Genomic DNA, 19,114 nt, shown 5'->3' with positions numbered 1-19,114 from the left:
TCTACAGCGAGCACACCCGCAGGGCTTTCGTCAAACCGCTAGTCGAAGGCAGTCGTACTATCTTGCGGGTGAGCGCTTACCGTGATTTCATCAATGACTGCTGACAGACACCGCAGTCTCCGCAGCAACCATTTGACTTCGCAGGGCGCTGTTAGAGTTGGTCACTATCTCAAGTAGCCAACCGTTACTGCGAACATATATCAGCCGCAGAGACGCCATGATCCTCGACGACAAAACCATCATGGCTCTCCCACCTCCTCCACCATACCTACCCTCCAATAACCCCTTTAGCCACCCCACACCTGGAGCGCAGTCCCCCGCCAACCCGCCACCATCGTTTTCGGAGGCGCTAAACTCTCCGACGTGCTCCCACACACCAGGTAGAGCCTTGAAACTCTCCTCGCTTCCTCCGCACATCCTCCCTGCAGTCGTTTACAACACTTTCCCTACGCACCCTTTAATCGACACTCTATTGGTGGAAAGACTAGCGAAGACGCTATTATGGCTTGCGAAGTCCCTTGACTGGTCAATAAGGCATTCTATATCGCCTGCATGCACGTTTTGCGGTCCACCTACCTACCGGCGTATACTTCGCTTCTTCGCCCTTACTATTCGTCCGACCCATTCCCATCCACCCCCGTGCCTCAAGCCCATGGCAGCACTTTGAACACTGTTCAAAGGGAAACACCGATCCTGGACCAGTTCATTGCGCTTAAAGTCCGCGAGGATGTGTTTGCGGATGATTCGGAGCTGCATCTGGAGCGGGAGGATATGTTCAAAGACATCTTCGACCACAGTCAGCCCAAGGCGAGGTTAGAAGACCTCGTTCGAATCTACGGCGTCAAAGAGGGCGTCGTCACCCTCGCCCCACCAGGCGTTGTAACGTATACCTCGACGTCGACCTCCTCCAGCTCGTCGAAAGACACAGTAATGCCTGCACGACCGAACATGCCACCCCCGTCTCCTGGAGGAAGCACGGGGCGATCCTCAACTTCCCGCTTCTTCTCTGCCTTCATGCGATCATCCTCGTCCCGTTCGAAATCCAAGTCTCCGTCTCCACCACCAACAGCACGTCAATCTGCAACTACAAAACGGAAGATCCGCCCTGTGCCTTTTGCACTGCTTTCGGTCACTTTCAGCACGAGGAAGGTTGGGTTGCAACTGATGAGTACGGAGACGGGCGCCAAGAGGACTATTGTGGAGGTGCAGCGAATGTCTCGAGACGAGAACCTTGAAGCTGCGGCGTCACGGATCGTTGCAGAGTTGAAAGGGCTGCTGTTGAGTTAATGGCGGAAGGAATTGCCGTGCAACTGTGTGTATCCTGCTTCCTGGCGATGTTGTTGATACTCATCGGTCGGCTCGTTTCCAGCCCATTCTAAAATCTGGCCTCAACTTCAAGTGACTCCTTGGCGCGATTACCGCCATATTGGTGAAGGGTTCACTGAAGGGCTGTGTTCAGCGGTCCGTCGGGGAGAGGAGACCACGCTCGCAGTTTGCGGGCTCGGTCCCATCAAGCAGACTGTGCTGCGGCTTCTCCTGAAAGATGGGCCTTGCTGTAAAGCGAACGACTGCACGTCCGAATTACGGTGTATCCTTACTCGATGGCGAGGCGCCTTGCACCTCCTTTCGCCTGCTACGCCACCGACGGCCACCTTGTAATTATCGTCATTGTCAAAAGCCACATAGTAGGACGTGTTCCTATCTTCATTTGCGTTCGTCCACCCGACTACATCCTTGTTCTCCGCGTCCCGTACGATCTCTCATGTATCATATTTTAGCTAAAATGTCTATTTTAATATCCACTTCCAATTGACTCCCACTCCGTCTGGACTAGAAGCGGAGCGCTTCCCAAGGGTTGGCCTTCTTGATGTCAACAGAGCCACCTGTCGTTGGGAATGCAGAGTACGTTATTGTGGAGCTCTCTTCCCGCCTCTCGTCGTCTGCACTTGACAGCACTCCTTCCCGACAACAGCAGCTGGGAGTGGCCACTTGGCGCCCACACTTGAAGGTTGCCAAGCACCAAAGCTCCGAACAACAGGCGCTTGTTTCCACAGCCACTTTTCTGCGCTTAAAAGGCGGTTGTGTGCAAGAGTGGATGGTCACATACTAGTACTCGCTACCTACCTTCCATCGCACTCTCCCTGAATCTCTCGCCTACACCTCGTTTTTTTCGATTCTCTTCAACCCTTCACCTCGCAGCAAAGCAACGCTATGTCGGGCGCAGCACAACGGGCTCCACTCATCAAAAGGGCTTTGTGCATTGCCAACCTGTTAAACTCGTCCACACCCTCTCTCACAGCCTTCGAAGGAGAGGGCTCCGCAGAATCTGCTATCCTGCTGGAGGACTCAGTTCTTGAGGCCCATTCAGAATCCAGTTCTATCTCCAACAGTACTCGATGCAAACGGTCTTCTGAAACTGCACCCCTCACCAAGAAAAACGTCAAAGCGCTCGGGGAGCCCTCACCTGAGCTCAGAATTATGAACTTTGCCCGATCTCTCAACACTTCTTCTCCCGGGCCCAGCTCACTTTCTCCAGTCAAAGACTGGGGTCGTTACTCCCCGTCTCCTCTCCGTGGGCAACCTCTTCTCTGTGATGATACCCTATCGGATGGCTGGTCTCAAACCTCCGACATAATGGATTACTACGACGCAACCAGTGTGGTCGCCGTGTTATCCATTGAAACTGACGAAGGCTCCCAGCAAGACGACCACGACGAGCTGGCTGAGGTCGAGTCAAGGCAAGGGAGAGAACACTCGGTGCCCCCGATCACAGTCCTCCAATGCAGCGATGACCGTGCTAGTTCTCCTTCAACGGATCATACTCTGAAACAGCTACCTGTGACTGGAAAGGAGCCTCCCTCTGCTTCGGAAAGTTCGAACTCTCTGGCCGATACACCGCAGGAACGACTTACTATTCGAATCCCTCCTCGTCTCGAGCGCATACTATCTCAGGAGGCATGCGGCAAGAGGAAACGGTCGACCACTTCCGAGGAGGAGGATGGTTCGAACAGCAAAGACAGATCTGAAGGGAGCTCGTCAAAGAGGGCTAAATTGATTCAACCCGTCGCAAGAAGAGTGACTCGCAGCTCCACACGAGCCCAAGTGGTGAAAAAGAATGGAGCAGCCGGGGTGGTCCCAAAGGTCGTCACGTCCGATCGAGTTCTACGTTCGGAGACTCGGCGGAGGCTGGAGAGCACTTCTTCCGCAAGGATGGTCTCTACGAGAACCTTACGCCCAAGACCGCTGAAGAGAGGGGTGGCTTAACTATAGGCCTCTTGTTTTGGGCACGGACGATAGATCTTGGCTTGGGCAATAGCTAAAGGAGAGAACAGCAACTGCGACTCTAAATACTTGTAGAGCTACTAATATCTAAACACGTTCTGAAGACATGAGGAAAACGGCATGAATACCGACCTACTCCCTTTTAAATACTCTGCTGCGCTCAGGCTTAGTAGCCTGCTTTCTTCGGAAACTGCCCGTTCTCGGTCCCAATTGGAAAGTCGGCCTCGGGCGCTAAACTGAAAGAACCTTGGGGCCTTGCGCCTTCTTGAGAACTGAAGCTCGGGCCTTGTACCTCGATTTTAAAACGCACATAGCATCTCCAGATATTTTTTTCAGTCGACAAAACCATCGCTTTACCAATACATCGGATACACCTTCTCGCCCTATTCCCATCCATGCCAATTATTTTCGGCCCTTCCATCCTCCCGACAGCCAACCATTAACGGAGTAAAACCCGTGCAACCGACCTGGCTCCGTTTTCAACAGCATACTTCCCCAAGGATTGGGAGTTGGTCCGAGACCATCAACCAGCGACGCGCCGGCATCGACGAAGAAAGCAGAATCATGTTGGGCTTCCTCTTCGTTGAATGACTGCACAAGTTGGGCTATTGTCCGTACCGTCGTCTTCAAATCGAAAGGTACTCACAGTAAAGACAGATGGAATCTCTTGCTCGACGAGAAGCTTGATGGTCGGCTTCCAGAGGTCCTGATGCGCAGCTACCCCGGCGTCAAATGCAATAGCAAGGTCAGGCTTTGGAGACGAGTGGGTGACATCCGAATGGTAAAGCCTTGGGGAAATTGTCAGCGGATCCCCGAGTTGAGGGCAAGAGTCGTGTTGAAGTTACCTGGCAATGTACGTGTGGACCCGTTTTCTGCCCGCCCTTTGACACTTTCTATTACATTTCACAGCCGCTTTCGTTAGGATTGGCAGCATAGGGGAATGTCAGGCACTTACGGGCAAGTGTCCATATTCATAGACACCCTGTCTCCATCCATGGCAATGAGCTGCTGCAGCTCGGGGCCATACATGACAACCTATAAATTGACGGTCAGAACCATGAGCGAGGCGGGGATCTGGACCTAACAGACCTCCATTTCTTTCAACTGTGGGAGGCGATGGACAACCTCCTCGAAGACCATGCCGTTCTGGATTTCCAGCCGTGCCGCTCCGAGTACCTAAGTGTCGCTCTTTCAACACATGAGCTACAAAGAACGGAATTTGGACTTACGTGGATCACCAGCTTGTGTTTCCGAGTCCAGTCCGTGTTCTCGCCGTTCAAGGTGTCGAGGGCGTGGAGGATAGTCATCGGGATTGAAAGTCCCTCACTGAAAGTGTGAAGGAATGAGGCGATGGTCATTCCTCGCGGAAGTGGAATGCCCTTCTGAACTTCCGCCAGGAACTCCTGCTTCCACGTACTCCCTTTGAACGACTCCCATTGCGTCTTGGTACGCTCAGGTGCCCAGACCAGAAGACCTCGAGGCGCGTCCTTTAGGGCAGAGGAGAGTCGAACATCTTCCCTGATCAGTTGGTTGGCCTGGCATTGTGTGAGATTTCCGCAAGCCGTGGAGGTCTTCACACCATTGTGAAATTGTTGCGCAAGTTTTTGGTGCTCTCTTGAGCAGAAAAAGGTTGTGCGACACGTCGGGCATGGCTCGAGGAAGCTTGCCGCTCCCGAGCCTGTATTGCCTTGGTTGGAAGCACCCGGAAGCTGACTTTGACGAGCACGAAGCATCCTCTCAGTCGAGGCACTGAAATTATGGTATCCACCGGTCATCATCTATACTTCTAGCTTCTTGTATGCTTACCAGGTAGCGCATCGAGGCTCCCACCCGAGCATGTTTCGCTCGGGGATGGTAAGTTCTCGTCCGAGGATGGATCGCAGAGTGTCCACGTCTTCGAGCATGCAGCAATACGCAAACGCGTTTAGACTGGACTCGCCTGGCCCCATATCCTCATCACCAAGCAGTACTGTAGTCGACGAAGGCCCCTTCGCTTCCAATTGCTCAAGGGCCTTGCAGAAAGACTTGTGCTTGGCCCAGTCACGCTGTAGCCGTGCACGTCAGTTCGCGTTCAAGGATATTCGCGTGTCAAAGGTAGTACCTTTTGGCAGTCTATACCAATATCAGTCAGCATCTGCGCAGTGTGATTGGGACTATGTAGAACTGTCTCTTACCAGCTCCGCAATATACGACGCGCTTGCATCTCGAACACCTCTGCAAACGGCGGCCTATTTGCCCCTCTTCTTTCCAACAGGAGTAGCAAGCTTCTCCTATGTTTGTTGAAAGGGGTGGGAAAAGCTCCTGTGAGTGCATTTTCTTTCTGATATGTTTGAGAAGGGGGAGCGAGAGACAACAAGGGAACGCCAACGATTGGGATGCAGTTCAAAGGGAACCAAACATGTTCAAATAGCTTTGCTTGTCGCTGGCGGCCTCGGTGACCGTTTCTGAGAAACGATTCATCGGAGGACTTATTCATTGTAAGACACGAAGGTCCAACGAAAGTTCCCGACTCACGGGTGTTCAACGTTCAACGTTCAACCTCGACGCGACGCGTCGTGTTTAAATAGGGGCCGATGGGCCAAGTGTGACGCGCCTGACAGGTGGATGTATTGTGGCCCCTCGTATTCATTCTTTTTTTATTAAATCCTGTGCGGTTAGCCTGGTTGAATATCCCAGTTGCAAAGTGGAAAAGGGAGCTAATATGAGTTAGGTAGGACTGCCAGGAGAACTCGTTCCCCTCCAATCTGACGTCACGGCCCCTATTGACGTTTATAAGACCTCTTTCCCCTGAAATCAGAGAGCTCAGACATTTCCAATTCGTCTATCCATCTTCAACCGACAATGTCCTCCGCTAAATCACTCTTACCGGAGCACCGCGAGCATAACGAATCGGAGCCCCTCAGGGCTGCGGTCGACTATTCGCCTGAAGTAATCGACAAGATGAATATCCCCCCCAGCGAGGAGGGAGAAAGTCAGTTCAAGGGCCAGAAGCGCTGCACCATCGACCACGACCACAACGAGCATTGTGACTCGGCGCTCCATTCGAAGCAGCCAATGGCACACCAGAAGCCGATCCATGCTCCCAAGGAACACCATTTCTTTAACAAGGACAACCCGAGGCCGCATCCTGTGAAGTCTGATGGTACGTGGTGTTCATGAATGGAGATAATGTCGCTAAAGACGGTCATATCACAGAATTCGAGGTTCGTGACTTTGGGGACAGATTGATAATGTGCTGACACAATTGCAGTGGCTCGAGGATGGCGAGAAGTAAATTTAGCGCCCAGGTGAAGAAAGGGTCAACACAATATATTTATTCATCGGTCATGACAAGGGTATCTATCATCCAGCTTCGTATATACATGCAGGATTTTAACTATCGTACTCGTAACTACTCGTCAAAGCAAGAACAATCGTCTAAAATACAGTCATAGATAACTCGTAAGCGACCAGGAAAGCAGTTCAAACAATACATCAGTAAGCCATTTGAGAACGTTTAAGGAAAGGTATAAGGATAAGGAAGATGACGACTCCGACCAGGGCGTACCTGAACTCCTCCCATCCCTCCAACGCCAGGACGATTTCTCCAGAATCACTGTCGGAGCGTCGGCGACGGCGCGAAGAACGACGGCGAATTGGGGCAATGTCGGGTTCGTCATCCCGACGACGAGAGCTTCGCTTTCTAATGCGGACTGGCAATGGGTGGGGCTGGATGACTTCAACAGGGAGGGAATCGACCTCTCTCCCCTTCCCTTTGTCGACCACGGGAACTCGAGGTGTCCGCAGGGCGGATGGAGGGTTCTGAGGAAGGGGCGGGATGACAGATGACGACGGGAATCCGAACGGGCTGGGGCTGGTAGACGAACGCCTTCGGGCGCGTGGCTGGGCAGCTGCGGTTGCTTGCTCCACGGCGGTCGGGGAGATTAGCAACTTGAGAGGCTGGGAGGGCAAAATGGTCATCTTGGCGCCGCTCAGCTTCTTGCTCTCCTCTTTCAATTTCTCAGCCGCCTCCTTGATTGCAATCATTTCGCTCTTGACCTTCCTGGCTGTAGCCATCCTGTTCTCCTTCTTCAACTCGTCGTATTCCAGTCGCAAATCCTGCATGTTCTTCTGAAGTTCGTCGAGCTGCGTGCGGTATTCCTTGTGAAGAGCCCGTCCGGCGGTGGTCTCTGGGATGAGTTGTCCGTCGTCTACCATCTCTTGTTGGACGAGCAATGGAAGGGCGGGTCGATGGAGGAAATAGCGAATGATGTTCTGCGCGGAGGAAAGAGCTGCAACGTCATCCGAACGAATGTATCTGAACAGTGTAGCGCCGGCTTCAACCAAGGGCTTGAGTAAAGTTGGTTTGGACTGGAGTTCGACTTCTCTGGCTTCGCCAGACCTCAGGTCCACTTGGTCCCAGCGTGTGGTGACGATTGCGACGTTAGCCAGCGCTTGCTTTCCGCATAGTTTGGTGAAGAGGGAGAGGTTGCGACGGCCAGGACCACGAAGTCGGGTAGCTGCGATACTGTGGAGGTAGATGACGCCTGCGAGCTTTCTGCTGTTGGTATACCTACACGAGCGCTTCAATACAATTCTATATCCCCAAGAGGTGGAAAGAAACCCACTCGCTTGCCAAATACGACGCGATTGCGGTTAGGACTTCGGTGTCGCTCTTGTTAGGGTCTCCAAACGCTGGAGTGTCGATCAACCGTACAGCTTTGCCGTCGACAAAGAAAGGTAGAGACAATTCCAGCTTTTCGCCTTCAGCTCCGTCCGCACCACTGCTGATTCGAAGTGTTGAATTGCTAACGGTGTTTATGAACTGGCAAGTAGTCAACTTTCAGTACATACACCAGCACGGAAATCGAGCCTATGGCACTTACAGACGTTTTTCCAACGCCAGGCTGGCCTAAAACACTGAGAAACGTTCATGAGCTTCGTCTCCACCATGTGCACCAGGAATTCGAACTCACAGAATAAACAATTCCTCCGTGGGCACCCCTCGACTGACGGGCCTGGACAACGGCGTCCTCTGCACAGGTGCGGTCACTGTGACCGTTTTGGCCGACATTTCTGGCTCCTGCGAGACAGGCGTATGGTTCCAAGGCTCAGAAGACGGGTTTTGTTGATAATCGGCCATGCATGGATGTGTGGTTGTGTACAGGTTGCCTCATCAAGAACGGCCGATGCCTCGTGTCGCTGTCCCAGGTACCAGTTTCACACACACCGCAACGCACGCACTGCGACAGGCGGCGAGGCGCTCGCTACAGAAGGCCAAACGGCTCGTTTAAATCGCCGGTTTTGGTATTTTGAGGACCAAATGGATTCGTTACAGGTGCAGAAATGGCTTGTCGTGACTTTCCAAGCGCCGATTGACGGATGCAGTGCCGAACACAATGGATCCCCTTTCGCATGTTGAAATGTTTGTACTCAGCGCGTCGGAGCCTGTTTAAGGTCGGCACTGTCAATGTGCCGCATCTTCAGGCGCTGTGCCGCACCCACTACGAGTGGCGACCATCTCGTCAAATATTCAACAAGGGCTATTGTACAGGTTGGGACAGAGGCTCCCCTTCAGTAACGTCATTTTTCGTGTATTACGCCTCTACATAGAATATATAACTACAATGCCACAGCACCAAGAACCAATTCAGGGCCCTCAGAACATCAGGACATTCCCGCAGGCGCCCAAAGGACTCGGTCGGAGTGCTGCTACTAGGGCTGAAAAGGACATATGCATAGGTGATTGAGTTTAGACAAGGGTGCCTGCATGAATTGTGTATAGAACATAGGAACTAGGGCTACTCTCGTTTGACGAGTTTCTCCAGTTTATACCAAGGGCGTCCAGCATTTAAGTCCGCTTCAAGCTTGCGAACCCTGGATTCTAGCTGAGCGACGCGCTCATTCTTCTTTTTCTCCTCCTCACGAGACTGGTCCTTTTCTTCCAGCAACCGTTCGACCTGCAGCATATACTTTTCCTCGTTCTCCTTGGCCTGGGACACGGATTCCTCCAACAACCGGATCTTCTTCCTGGTATGTGTTTCCATGTCCGCCTCCGCCAACGACAGCTGGGAGCGCAGCTTGGCATTCTCGTCATCTCTGTCCTGCAGGGCAAGCTTGACGGTCTTGAGCTCCTCGTCCACCTTGCGGTTGGACTCTCGCAACAGATCAAGGTCATGGCGTAGATCTGCACACCGAGTCTCTGCGTGGGTCCTCTCAGCTTTCAGAAGATGCTGCTGGGCGCCGGAAATGGCCAACGCAGAGTTGAGACGCGTATTCTCCTCCGTCAGAATCCTTCTTTCTACCCTCAGCGCCTCCCTCTCTTTGCCCAGCGCCTCCCTCTCGTCCTTCAGAGCCTTTCTCTCGTCCCACATTCTTTGCGTCCCTTCGTAAAATCGGGTTATCTTCGCTGGCAGTTTGAGGTCGGGCGGGAGCATGTGGTGAATGATCTGGGTCGGGGAGACAACATCGTTGGGGGAAGAATGGTCTCCCGCGCTCTCTTCGCTGAAAGTAACAATCGCTGTCCCCCCACTCCCAAAAAGATCCAAAAGGCGGCCAAACCCTCTAAAGGAGGGTGCCTCCACCAACTCGTCTGCGCATCTGGCAATAACGACATCTCGCACCCACGAGCTATTGAGTCTTATCCACTCTTCTGCCTTGCGCAAGTCGGTCCACTCCGAGATCTCCGACCAGATCAGGAGCACTCGAAGGCTAGGGTTGGGTCTGTTCCTAAGGATTGGATAGTGTCAGTAGCGCTCGGTACAACATCCCTGATTAACTGCTTTAACTCACAGAACACGAGTGGCGATTTCGTCAACGATGATGCCGCTGTCAATTCCGAATCCGCTGAGGAGGGTGACCTCATTTTCGTCAATGATGCACTGGTCAACGGAAACCATAGCTCCTGTCCCCCCATCAGGCCGTCCCAAAGTCACTCCGTAAAAGTATGCATATCCAATCTTCGTTGCATTCAGCGAGGTGATGAACTAGTGCTCAGTGCTCAATCATTCAGGACGGTGTAATCGTGAATCCATGTCCATATGTACACGGTCCACAGATGTGGTTTCGATACCTAAGATGCTTCACTACCGGTCAGATCAAGTTGAACGCTCACAGCCAGACCCGTGCTTACGCGATGATAGGATGGCTTCTCTCAGCGTGGTGGATCGAGTTCATTGCACCACGGTCGAATATGGTAGAGTTGGTTTCAGCAGAAAACGTTTAACGAATCCAAGTCAGAATCACTTCGTTGCCGATTTTCCAAACAGTGTCAGCTCCTCAGCGCCCGCATTACAGAGTGCGCACTTACTACAAGTGGATGTCAATATCCGTCTCCAATGACTGTCGGGACATGCTTCAGGAGCATTGGACTCTACAAAGATCCAGGCTTTTATAGTTGCGGCATGCGGCTTCAGCGAGGTATTGCCTCCCGTCCAGCATGCACGGGAAGAAGCTCGACACGAGGTAACGGATATGACGACTGAAGGTTCGTGGCTTTCTGGGGATGTCAGCTGAACATTCGAGTGTCATGGGGCGAAAACATTCTGCATCGACGAGTCGCTGAGGCAGATTTTATGATCTTGTCGCCGATCACTGTGCTCCATGGAACCAAAAGTTCTATATCTTGCAACGGGGTATCAACGCCACTGGACCGGGAGATCATAAACACACACAGATCGATAGCGTAACTGGTATCAAAAGACAAGAGGGAAGGTGTGTATGTGCTTCCCTATTTTGTTACCGAGGGAGGAGGCTCGAGGCACCACGGAGAGCTAACGATCCTCCGAGTCGCAGCGTCTGGGTACCTCCAGGGAAATAAGCGAGGACGTAGGCTACCAGGGCAATCACCTGTATTGCCCCGCAGATGAGCGAACCAAAGTATGAATGTCGCTGTTGCAAGAGAGGGTTAACAACCACGCGTTCGAGTAGTTGAACAGTGACGCACCCCCAGAGAGAAGTAGAGCGTTAAGCCCATGCTGCCAAAGTAAACTGCGGAGAAAGGCAGGCGTTCTCGGGAGATGAGATGCTTGAGGTGGTTTATTGGGCCAACTAGTACCGAGAACCTGTAATTACGATCACAAACGTCAGTTTGCGCTTCAGCTCTTCACAACAGACAAGAGGCCATCCTGTTCCACCGAGAGTTGTGCCATGCATCATCACACTGCCTCGTTCGCGCCATCGACGTGAGGGAGGCTCGGTGCGCTGGTATTACAGCCAGACCAATTCATCCAAAGCAGCATCACACCTAGTCAAGGCGTCGACTGTTTCTCCAACCATTGGGCGTGCATTCAAGATGCCCGGAGCCAGCGCAACTTCAGATAGCGATGCACAGGGGCTTGTCCGTTGCGTGTGTAGAGTCGAGCAAACACCACGTACCCGAACATTACGAGTAAACTTCCCAGACTGTTTGAAAGGCCCGTTGTTCAGAAACGCGTACCCAACATTCACGAAACGGGCCCAACACACCTAAACGACAAGGCAAACTTGGCCGGCCTTGAATCCAACCATGTCAGTCTCCGGGAAGTCCATTAGGATTAAAGCATGAACTCACCGAACAGGAAGGAACGGCAGAGTCATAAACGACACAAAGAAGCATACAGCAGCACCAATCAGGCATCCTCCAAAGCCCAACAACCTATCCCACCAACCAAATTACCCAAAGCCAGGCCAGAGTTCGTGGTCAGCGCTCTGCCCTACCCCACACAGGTGCACGACCGATTGACAACCCACCTCTCCCAACTAGACAGCGCAAACCAGGCTTCCTCCTCATTCGAGCGCTCATTCGACCTTAGTGGAACATAATCCCCGGCTATCGATGTATAGAACCTGGAGAACGGGTTCGATGACGCTTGTTGTTGCTGTGGTTGGGAGTCGTCCGTGACCCCTCTTGCCCACCGAAACTGGGATAAATTGCTGCGAAAGCTCTGTTCTGCTGACGGTTGTGCTGGCATCGAGGGGCTTATAGGTTTGCAGGCAGATGCCTGCGGACGTCGTGGTGGTTTATATGAGGGTTGTATGGAGATCTTGGAATTGGTCAATGATCGCAGTTGACGTGTTTGCCGTCTCGGCGATAGCCTATTTGCCTTTGCTTGGTTCGGAAGCTGTTGGCTTCAGATGGGCTCCAGGTACGTGGAGGGCGCCCATGGGCCATTTCTTCTATCTACCACCATTATCTAACTTCCAAAGCTTCCTGGACTGTGGACAAAGAGCCTAAGTTTATTGATTTATCGACGATATAGTCGGACTCGTGTGCGGCCACTCTTTCCTGGCCGTGGTCTGGAATGGGTAGGTTCCATGGCCCATTCTCCCCATCTCGCCATTGATTATGTCGGAAAACTCTAAGCCGGGTTCCCACGGGCTTTTACGCCGGTGCCGAGCTAACGGCTTTAAACGGTGAACCTAAACGTTATAACTCCGCAACCTAATTTGAAATCCCGTTAGAACGCCGTAATAACAACAGGTCAAGCTGGTCGTACCTCGTCCATCGCGTCCATTGCTCACCGCTTCCCCAGATTCATATCAGACGCTTTCCATTGGGCAATACGCTATGTACAAGTTATCTACGGGTCTCGTAATGTGCTCATCACCACCAGGACACCGATCTTAGGAACCCACCACCCTCTTTCGCAACGTTCGAGTCGGCGCAGCTGCAAGGTTATCAACACTTCGATTCTGGCCTCCACACCGTCCGCCTCGCCCACGTCGAACACCTTTTCCACCCTTCGCTGGAGCTTGCTCGACTGGTGCCGGTCCCTGGAGTGATGCAGTAGCGCTACCAACCTCGACATCGGATGCAGGTCCATCAAGATTTACTGCTGGAAGCGCAATCGTATTCTGGGCAGTGATTGGCTCAGTGTTGACTGGGACGGATGGGGAAGGCGCTGGACCGATACTGGAGGGCTGGGGAGGTTCAGGGACAGTTTGTGGATTTGTAGTGTCGTTGGTGAGTGCAGTGTCTTCGGGCCTCGTCGTTCTCCCTCGCTGATGGTTCTCCCCCATCCAAATTCATCGCCTGCAATGCCTCCGACAATTCGTCCTCACTATCGTTCTTTTCCTCACTCCCGTCGGCGAAAACCAGCTCGTTGTACCAGTCGAGAGAGGTCGAGCATTTGTTGGGAGCTCTGGGGTTTCCTCAATGCCTCGAGAAATAAACCGCTTGCAGAAATTGTAAAGCTCCTCGTATTTGATGCCGGATTGGGGGCCAACAGTGTCCCAGGACTCGTCGGACGAATGAATAAAGACAGTCTGAATTAGGATCAGATAGGTTTTGAGTTATTGGCATTGCCGGGCTGTCCAAGGGTACGTACCGCCACTACAGCGAGAGCGATAACGCCAGGTGTTACCCGCTCGATCCTCCAAATTTTCCCATTGCTGTTGCTTGCTAGGGACTGTACCTCTCCATCTGGCCCAGAGAGAGACGTTGGGCCGAAAAGGAGGCAGCGGATGAACTGTGGTATATTGTGTAAATAGGATATCCGATGGATGAAACTGAAAACATTATAATTACTCACCTCGACGAGCCAAATACACCTGAAAATGACTGAGAAGTCTTTCGTTTGGTTCTCGAACATACACGGGCGGTAGAAAGATGATTTGGCTGTGTCGGGGAAGGAAATGAAGAGGGCGAAAGTATCAGCACGATCTTTTCCTCGCTTCGAAGCATTGTAGATTCCGGGAGGAGGGCTGAGGAAGGCAAAGATATGAGGGGCCACCTTTCGGAAATTTGACCAGATGGTTCGGCGATGGACGTTCATCACGTCAATAAACTAGACAACAGAATTCAGAAATCAGAATAAAGTAGATGTTGCAAGCAGAATCACTTACTGTATCACGGAAATGGGATGAACGCTCAATCTTGATATGTAATTCATCAGGAATTCGGTCGTAGAGTTCAGCAGTTTGACCACGGATTTTTGCAGAAGCCGAATGATAGCGGTTGGGGTCAGATGGGTCGATGTTGGGGTCAGGCTTGAGAAAAGCAGCAGGGTTGACAATGAACTCGTCCATATACAGGACGTGGCGAGCCCAACGTCCAATGTCATCATCTTCGGTCGTCTTGGCTTTGGTAGTGGCATTTTTCCCTGACTTCCGGGATTTGAGTACCTTAATCTCGTGCTCGAGCTTGATGTTCTGGACCTTGAGTTCACGTATTTCCTTGGAGGCGTCGCCGAGAGCCAGTTGAGCAGACTTGACAATCTGTTGCATAGCCCAGCCAAAGTGTTCAGTATCATGACTGTTGATGACCGACGACCGACGACCGAGAAATGGCAAGCGAGACACACACCTGCATAAATTCTTCGCGTGATGTAAAGTCTGTCACCGTTGGAAGAGCAAAGGTGATTTCAACTGTGTCGGGATTGCGGGAGCTGGAGGAATCGTCGTCTGTAAGCGCAGCACTAGAGTCGGATATGGAGTTGAGGGGCATCAACAGTGAACTCCCCATCTTCATCTGAAGCGGGTTCTGTCTGCTTTCTTCTGGTTCGACCCATCGCAGATAGCAGACACCAAACAGTGGGTATACCGAGAGGAAAATGGTTCGAGTAGTCCGACTCTTATGTACATGTCACATCGCGCAGTCAAGAGCTAAAATATTTTGTCTTTCTATACATCTACCTGGTTTTGGTTATTAGCATTGGGATACTGTATTGTTTCTAGGAGACAAGGAAAAGAAACACACCTGGCGATGAAATCCTTAACTCTAAGGAACATATCTCCATCGGAGACGTCAAAAACGAGGTAATTCTCTTCCCTTTCTCCGAATGCTGGCACGAGAAGAACACCGCGTGTAATTAAATTGGTCGAGATGATCACGAAATGGCCACTGGTTCTTGGCTTTCTGCACACTCTGAGTAACCCAAGTTCTCTGTCTTTCCTCCGCTGTGCTTCGGTTACTGGGCCATCGTATAACTCGACAAAAGCAAGTGGGAGTGTGCGGTTGAGATCGGGGATGTCAATGGTGAAGGTTGAAACGAGGCGAGCAAAACATCGGGTGATGTCTTCGCCATCGAGCAAAATGGGATCATATCGTGCATGATGCTGGTAATCAGGGTTGCACCGAAGGAGGGTCACATCCAATTCCCAAGTGACCCTGCATTCGTAGAACGTTTTTACGAAGCAGAATTCATGGATCTGAAACACGAGGGTTAGTACGGATTTTGGAAATGGTGTGCGGAGCGAACCAAAGTCGTGTCATGCAAGGAAAATGTTGATGGAATTTCACCACTTTGAATTGCTGCAGAGATGTACGTCCCCAAAGCCGATCTGAATCCTTTGAATCGAGGATCCTGGCGTCTCTCAGAGATGAAGAGTTGGAGTGTAACGGGCTTCTGCGGTGAGCCCAGGCTGATGTTTCCGAAAACATTTGACGTGGTTTCCTTTTTCTTCCGATGCATCAAGCCCCCGCCGTCGATGACGTGAATCACATCTCCTGAGCCCAAACTAAGATTCTCAGAGTCCTTTTGAGCAACATCGCCCTCAATGTCACTAGCTGCATCTGAATCTGGGTCAATGAGGTTGCTTCTGCCGTGATACATGTCAATCTTGCTGCGAATATATGCGGCTGTGTAGCACCAGTGCTCAAGCTCGAGGATCTGGTTGGACGACGGCTCATGACATTAGAAATTGGAACAGTGTGAGGCAATCATGGTCTTACCTTTCCTTCGAAATTCTTGAAGTTTGTCATAAAGCGGTAAAAGTCTTTTAGAATTGGGTGCATGCCTTCATTTGGCTTGGTATTGTAATTTCGCGTCACACCCTTGAGGTAAATATCCCGCGGAAGATGTGTATGCGCGTGAATCTTTGGGAATGCCCAGTTCTTTGACGCCTCAGGTGTAAGAGAGATGTATCTCTGTTAAAAGTCCATCAGATAAAACATTGATGCAACATCGGGAGGAAGGTTTACCTTCAGGGAAACAAACTTCAAAACGGCCCAACTCATCCGAAATTTCTTGGATCGTATCTTCAGTATGATTTGTAAACGATGCGAGTATGTCGAGATTCAGGAAGTGGCGTATGCACTTCAGGAGCTCGTGGCCCACTTTATCTTGGGGCGGAAAAATGTTGAAGGCGATAAACAGTGCTACCTAGGGTCAAAACTGAGTAAATGTTGCAGCACGGAATTAATGAAAAAACTCGCCTTCATCAAATCTTCGTTCTTATTACCATCTTGGTATTTGGTGCTCAAGACTTTGTTGAAGCGGTTAAGGCCTTGCCAGGACGGGAAACTCCTTGCTCTAATGAATATTCATCAGCACTGTAATGCATTAGAAGTTGATACCATTCTCACCGGTCCTCGAGCTCCTGTAATTTCTCCATGCCATAATTATCCTCGATGTGCTTCAACAACGTCACCCACAGGTGCTTAGCACCCAGGCCATTAGCATAGCTATGTAGTCGATCGAAGGAAAGAGCTCGGAATGGGTTCGAGTTTGCTACATTCGAAAATGCGTTCTGATGATAGTCAATATTGATACACTTCCAACTGAAGCGGCAAGCGTCACCTTTACTGGACGCAATCCGTCTGGTTTCAGGAACTTATCCTGCTCTGTCACTCCTTTAGTCAATGCCTCCGAGACCATGGATTCAGTCTGTGCGACGTCGCGCTCAGTGTTGCTCTTGGTAAGTTCCAGCATTTCATCAGCCTTGACGAGGCAGATGGGGCATGGACTCAAGCTGCCTGCCCCTCGAATGTTCGCCATGGTGCATCTTTGCAGTTCCATTAAATCAGAACGACGACAGTGATAACAACATTGCGACTTACTGCTCCTCGTAGTCCGCAGACAGTATGATGATGGCTGGAAAGAGAAATCTTTCGATACCATCCCCACATCGCACCCAGCAACCATTTTTTGCGTGGTCACGGATGGTATCAAGAAGCTTCTTGAAGCTATCATGCCAAACGACGCGCTTCCAATCTGCATAGTCCTTCTTCGATGCCTTTTTCTTGCTCGTTTCCTTAGGCTAGCAAAGATTAAGAGAGATTGTTAGGATTTGATTGAGGAGTGATAAGGGTTGAACGTACGACCGGCAACCAACCAACAACTCGACCACCCCCAAGAACAGACTCTGAGCCATTACGGATGTCAATAGGCAGGTTAGCAAGCCTTGCATACACTGGGTAGCCCTTCTCTCCTCCGAAAGACGATAGCTCCGTCTTGTCCGCATAAAGGAGAAATGCGAGTGGTTTCCCTTCTGCCGGGAGGCTCGACTGTACGATAAATCAGTACAGAACTAGGTGGAGAAAACAGAACCATACCTGAACATCGTAGAAACTGTCGGCTGTCCAAGGCTCATTAATGAATCGGATCCAACGCGCGCGCTTTTCGTCGTATTTGAATAAGCGTTGAGCATCCCACTCAAAGAATGGTGCCAGCTCCTCATTTTTGACCAGATCGAGTGCCCAGTCCCACAGCGACCTGCTGTATAGTTTGAACTCCTGTTTTTCATTCTTGTACGTAGCGGGGATGGTATCACATTTAATCTACAGCAGCGAGTTTGCTTCACAGTAGTAATGGTGGTAACAACAACATACCGGTGTCAGCAGTTGGGAAGCTTCCCTCCAGCACCGTGAAAGATCGTCGTAGGTCTCTATCGTAAGTTTATCATCCCCCTTCATGCAACGGTGGAAGAGTGATAAGAAAGCGCTGATCTGCTTCTGGTTTAGACAGCACCGGAGAGCCAGCTCGCCGAACTCAAAATCAGCTTCGGTAGCGAAAGGGTAATGAGGGGGATGTTTGCTCGAGGGAGGATTGGTCTTCGAGCGATGCTGTCGTCGATAATTCTCAAACGCGTCGTGACGAGCTGGCCTTTCGGAGTGAGGATGGTATTCTGTCCGGATATCGTCATGTTGCGCAGGGCGGGATGGCTCTGACACGGGGATATGGGGTGAGGGAGGAGCTGGAAAGCAGACACAAGTCAGCGCCCACGGGCCACAGTGGTTCAAGCCCGAGACGAGACTCACCTTGAACAGACGGATGCTGTGGGTGATTATCCTCAGCATCAACTGCACCGAGAAACTCGGGCAAAGGCTCTGAGAGAACCTGTTCTAGGGTAGCAGGGCCGCCCTCTTGCGGTAGCTCAGGCGCCTCTTTGCGGTTACTACGACGTTGCTTTCCAATTGGACGGTCCTCCCAGGGCTTCAGGGTCCTGACTTTGGCAGGGGTACCGCCTGAACATATAGACGTCAGCGTGCCGGGGGATCGTGGTATAGGGAACCAGTACCTTGCTTCTGCCGCCTAGCCTCATCTGCTTTCCTCAGTTCCCGCTCCAGCTGCTCCTCCTGCAACCGTCCTTCCAGTTTGCGACGACAGGCCGGGGTATGCTTCACCAAGCTCTTGAAGGTCTTCTCGCAAATCGGACACTTCTGTTTATGTGGAGATTCAGGCATCGAAACGTGGATTGATAGTTGTAGGATGTAACGACAAAGCAAAAAAAAGAGAATATGCTGGCAAATGACAAGAAACAAGTGATAGCGAGTGAGCAACGTCGACGAGGTGACCAACACGAACAACCAACGTTTGAACCCCGTGATAACGGTCCGTGCCGGATATCGGCACCGTTATAACTCTGTATGGAGTTATAACGGTCCCCAACGGTGATCCAACGGACCGTGCCGTTATAACTCCGGTTAGGAGTTTTCCGACATATTCGTAAGATCGCTGGAGATTGTCGCTTTTGTGAAACTATGGATCTGCTTCTTGCAGAGTTTATCTTGGGCGCTTAAAGTCCAGCTCAATGATCCCCGCCTTTTGTGCAACTTTTGTGGACACAAAAGCTCGGTTCAGGGTCGGTTCGGCAACGACCGACCCACCCTGATCCCGCCGCCAACGTCCCTGAATTCCCAATTCAATCGTTG

At 51.4% G+C, this 19,114-nt stretch overlaps 8 protein-coding genes across 8 annotated transcripts; 3 read left to right on the top strand and 5 right to left on the bottom strand.

The window, feature by feature from the left end:
• Positions 1 to 217: 217 nt before the first annotated feature.
• Positions 218 to 1,287, top strand: CC1G_11214 (hypothetical protein; the record flags this gene model as incomplete). Its single annotated transcript, XM_001834249.2, has 2 exons — positions 218 to 475; positions 535 to 1,287. 2 exons carry the CDS (start codon positions 218 to 220, stop codon positions 1,285 to 1,287), a joined length of 1,011 nt encoding a protein of 336 aa, XP_001834301.2.
• A 924-nt stretch (positions 1,288 to 2,211) lies between these two features.
• On the top strand, positions 2,212 to 3,264 carry CC1G_11213 (hypothetical protein; the record flags this gene model as incomplete). The annotated part of the gene is made up of 1 exon (XM_001834248.1): positions 2,212 to 3,264. The coding sequence occupies one exon, from the start codon at positions 2,212 to 2,214 to the stop codon at positions 3,262 to 3,264; it is 1,053 nt and encodes a 350-aa protein (XP_001834300.1).
• A 420-nt stretch (positions 3,265 to 3,684) lies between these two features.
• Positions 3,685 to 5,416, bottom strand: CC1G_11212 (hypothetical protein; the record flags this gene model as incomplete). Its single annotated transcript, XM_001834247.2, has 7 exons — positions 3,685 to 3,873; positions 3,929 to 4,070; positions 4,238 to 4,317; positions 4,372 to 4,458; positions 4,512 to 5,031; positions 5,089 to 5,327; positions 5,384 to 5,416. The coding sequence occupies 7 exons, from the start codon at positions 5,414 to 5,416 to the stop codon at positions 3,685 to 3,687; spliced, it is 1,290 nt and encodes a 429-aa protein (XP_001834299.2).
• Positions 5,417 to 6,123: 707 nt separating this feature from the next.
• Positions 6,124 to 6,556, top strand: CC1G_11211 (hypothetical protein; the record flags this gene model as incomplete). Its single annotated transcript, XM_001834246.1, has 3 exons — positions 6,124 to 6,424; positions 6,478 to 6,485; positions 6,533 to 6,556. 3 exons carry the CDS (start codon positions 6,124 to 6,126, stop codon positions 6,554 to 6,556), a joined length of 333 nt encoding a protein of 110 aa, XP_001834298.1.
• A 408-nt stretch (positions 6,557 to 6,964) lies between these two features.
• Positions 6,965 to 8,401, bottom strand: CC1G_11210 (hypothetical protein; the record flags this gene model as incomplete). Its single annotated transcript, XM_001834245.2, has 5 exons — positions 8,238 to 8,401; positions 8,148 to 8,181; positions 7,890 to 8,086; positions 7,149 to 7,834; positions 6,965 to 6,990 (listed from the first exon to the last, which is right to left on the bottom strand). Exons 1-5 carry the CDS (start codon positions 8,333 to 8,335, stop codon positions 6,965 to 6,967), a joined length of 1,041 nt encoding a protein of 346 aa, XP_001834297.2. The 5' UTR covers positions 8,336 to 8,401.
• Positions 8,402 to 9,062: 661 nt separating this feature from the next.
• Positions 9,063 to 10,160, bottom strand: CC1G_11209 (hypothetical protein; the record flags this gene model as incomplete). The annotated part of the gene is made up of 2 exons (XM_001834244.1): positions 9,063 to 9,990; positions 10,054 to 10,160. 2 exons carry the CDS (start codon positions 10,158 to 10,160, stop codon positions 9,063 to 9,065), a joined length of 1,035 nt encoding a protein of 344 aa, XP_001834296.1.
• An 838-nt stretch (positions 10,161 to 10,998) lies between these two features.
• On the bottom strand, positions 10,999 to 11,645 carry CC1G_15325 (hypothetical protein; the record flags this gene model as incomplete). Its single annotated transcript, XM_002910372.1, has 3 exons — positions 10,999 to 11,109; positions 11,207 to 11,324; positions 11,638 to 11,645. 3 exons carry the CDS (start codon positions 11,643 to 11,645, stop codon positions 10,999 to 11,001), a joined length of 237 nt encoding a protein of 78 aa, XP_002910418.1.
• Positions 11,646 to 12,864: 1,219 nt separating this feature from the next.
• Positions 12,865 to 18,646, bottom strand: CC1G_11208 (hypothetical protein; the record flags this gene model as incomplete). Its single annotated transcript, XM_001834243.2, has 20 exons — positions 12,865 to 12,908; positions 12,963 to 13,161; positions 13,321 to 13,506; positions 13,569 to 13,709; positions 13,773 to 14,027; positions 14,086 to 14,457; positions 14,546 to 14,657; positions 14,939 to 15,390; positions 15,441 to 15,851; positions 15,914 to 16,108; positions 16,179 to 16,339; positions 16,393 to 16,493; positions 16,547 to 16,710; positions 16,761 to 16,965; positions 17,021 to 17,220; positions 17,282 to 17,467; positions 17,516 to 17,740; positions 17,792 to 18,156; positions 18,221 to 18,427; positions 18,481 to 18,646. The coding sequence occupies 20 exons, from the start codon at positions 18,644 to 18,646 to the stop codon at positions 12,865 to 12,867; spliced, it is 4,347 nt and encodes a 1,448-aa protein (XP_001834295.2).
• Between the last annotated feature and the right edge of the window lie 468 nt (positions 18,647 to 19,114).

Source organism: Coprinopsis cinerea, assembly GCF_000182895.1.
Source record: "Coprinopsis cinerea okayama7#130 chromosome 10 map unlocalized cont3.10, whole genome shotgun sequence".
Lineage (NCBI taxonomy): Eukaryota > Fungi > Basidiomycota > Agaricomycetes > Agaricales > Psathyrellaceae > Coprinopsis > Coprinopsis cinerea.
The sequence above is the reverse complement of the archived record's forward strand: the minus strand, read 5'-3'. Positions and strand labels throughout refer to the sequence as shown.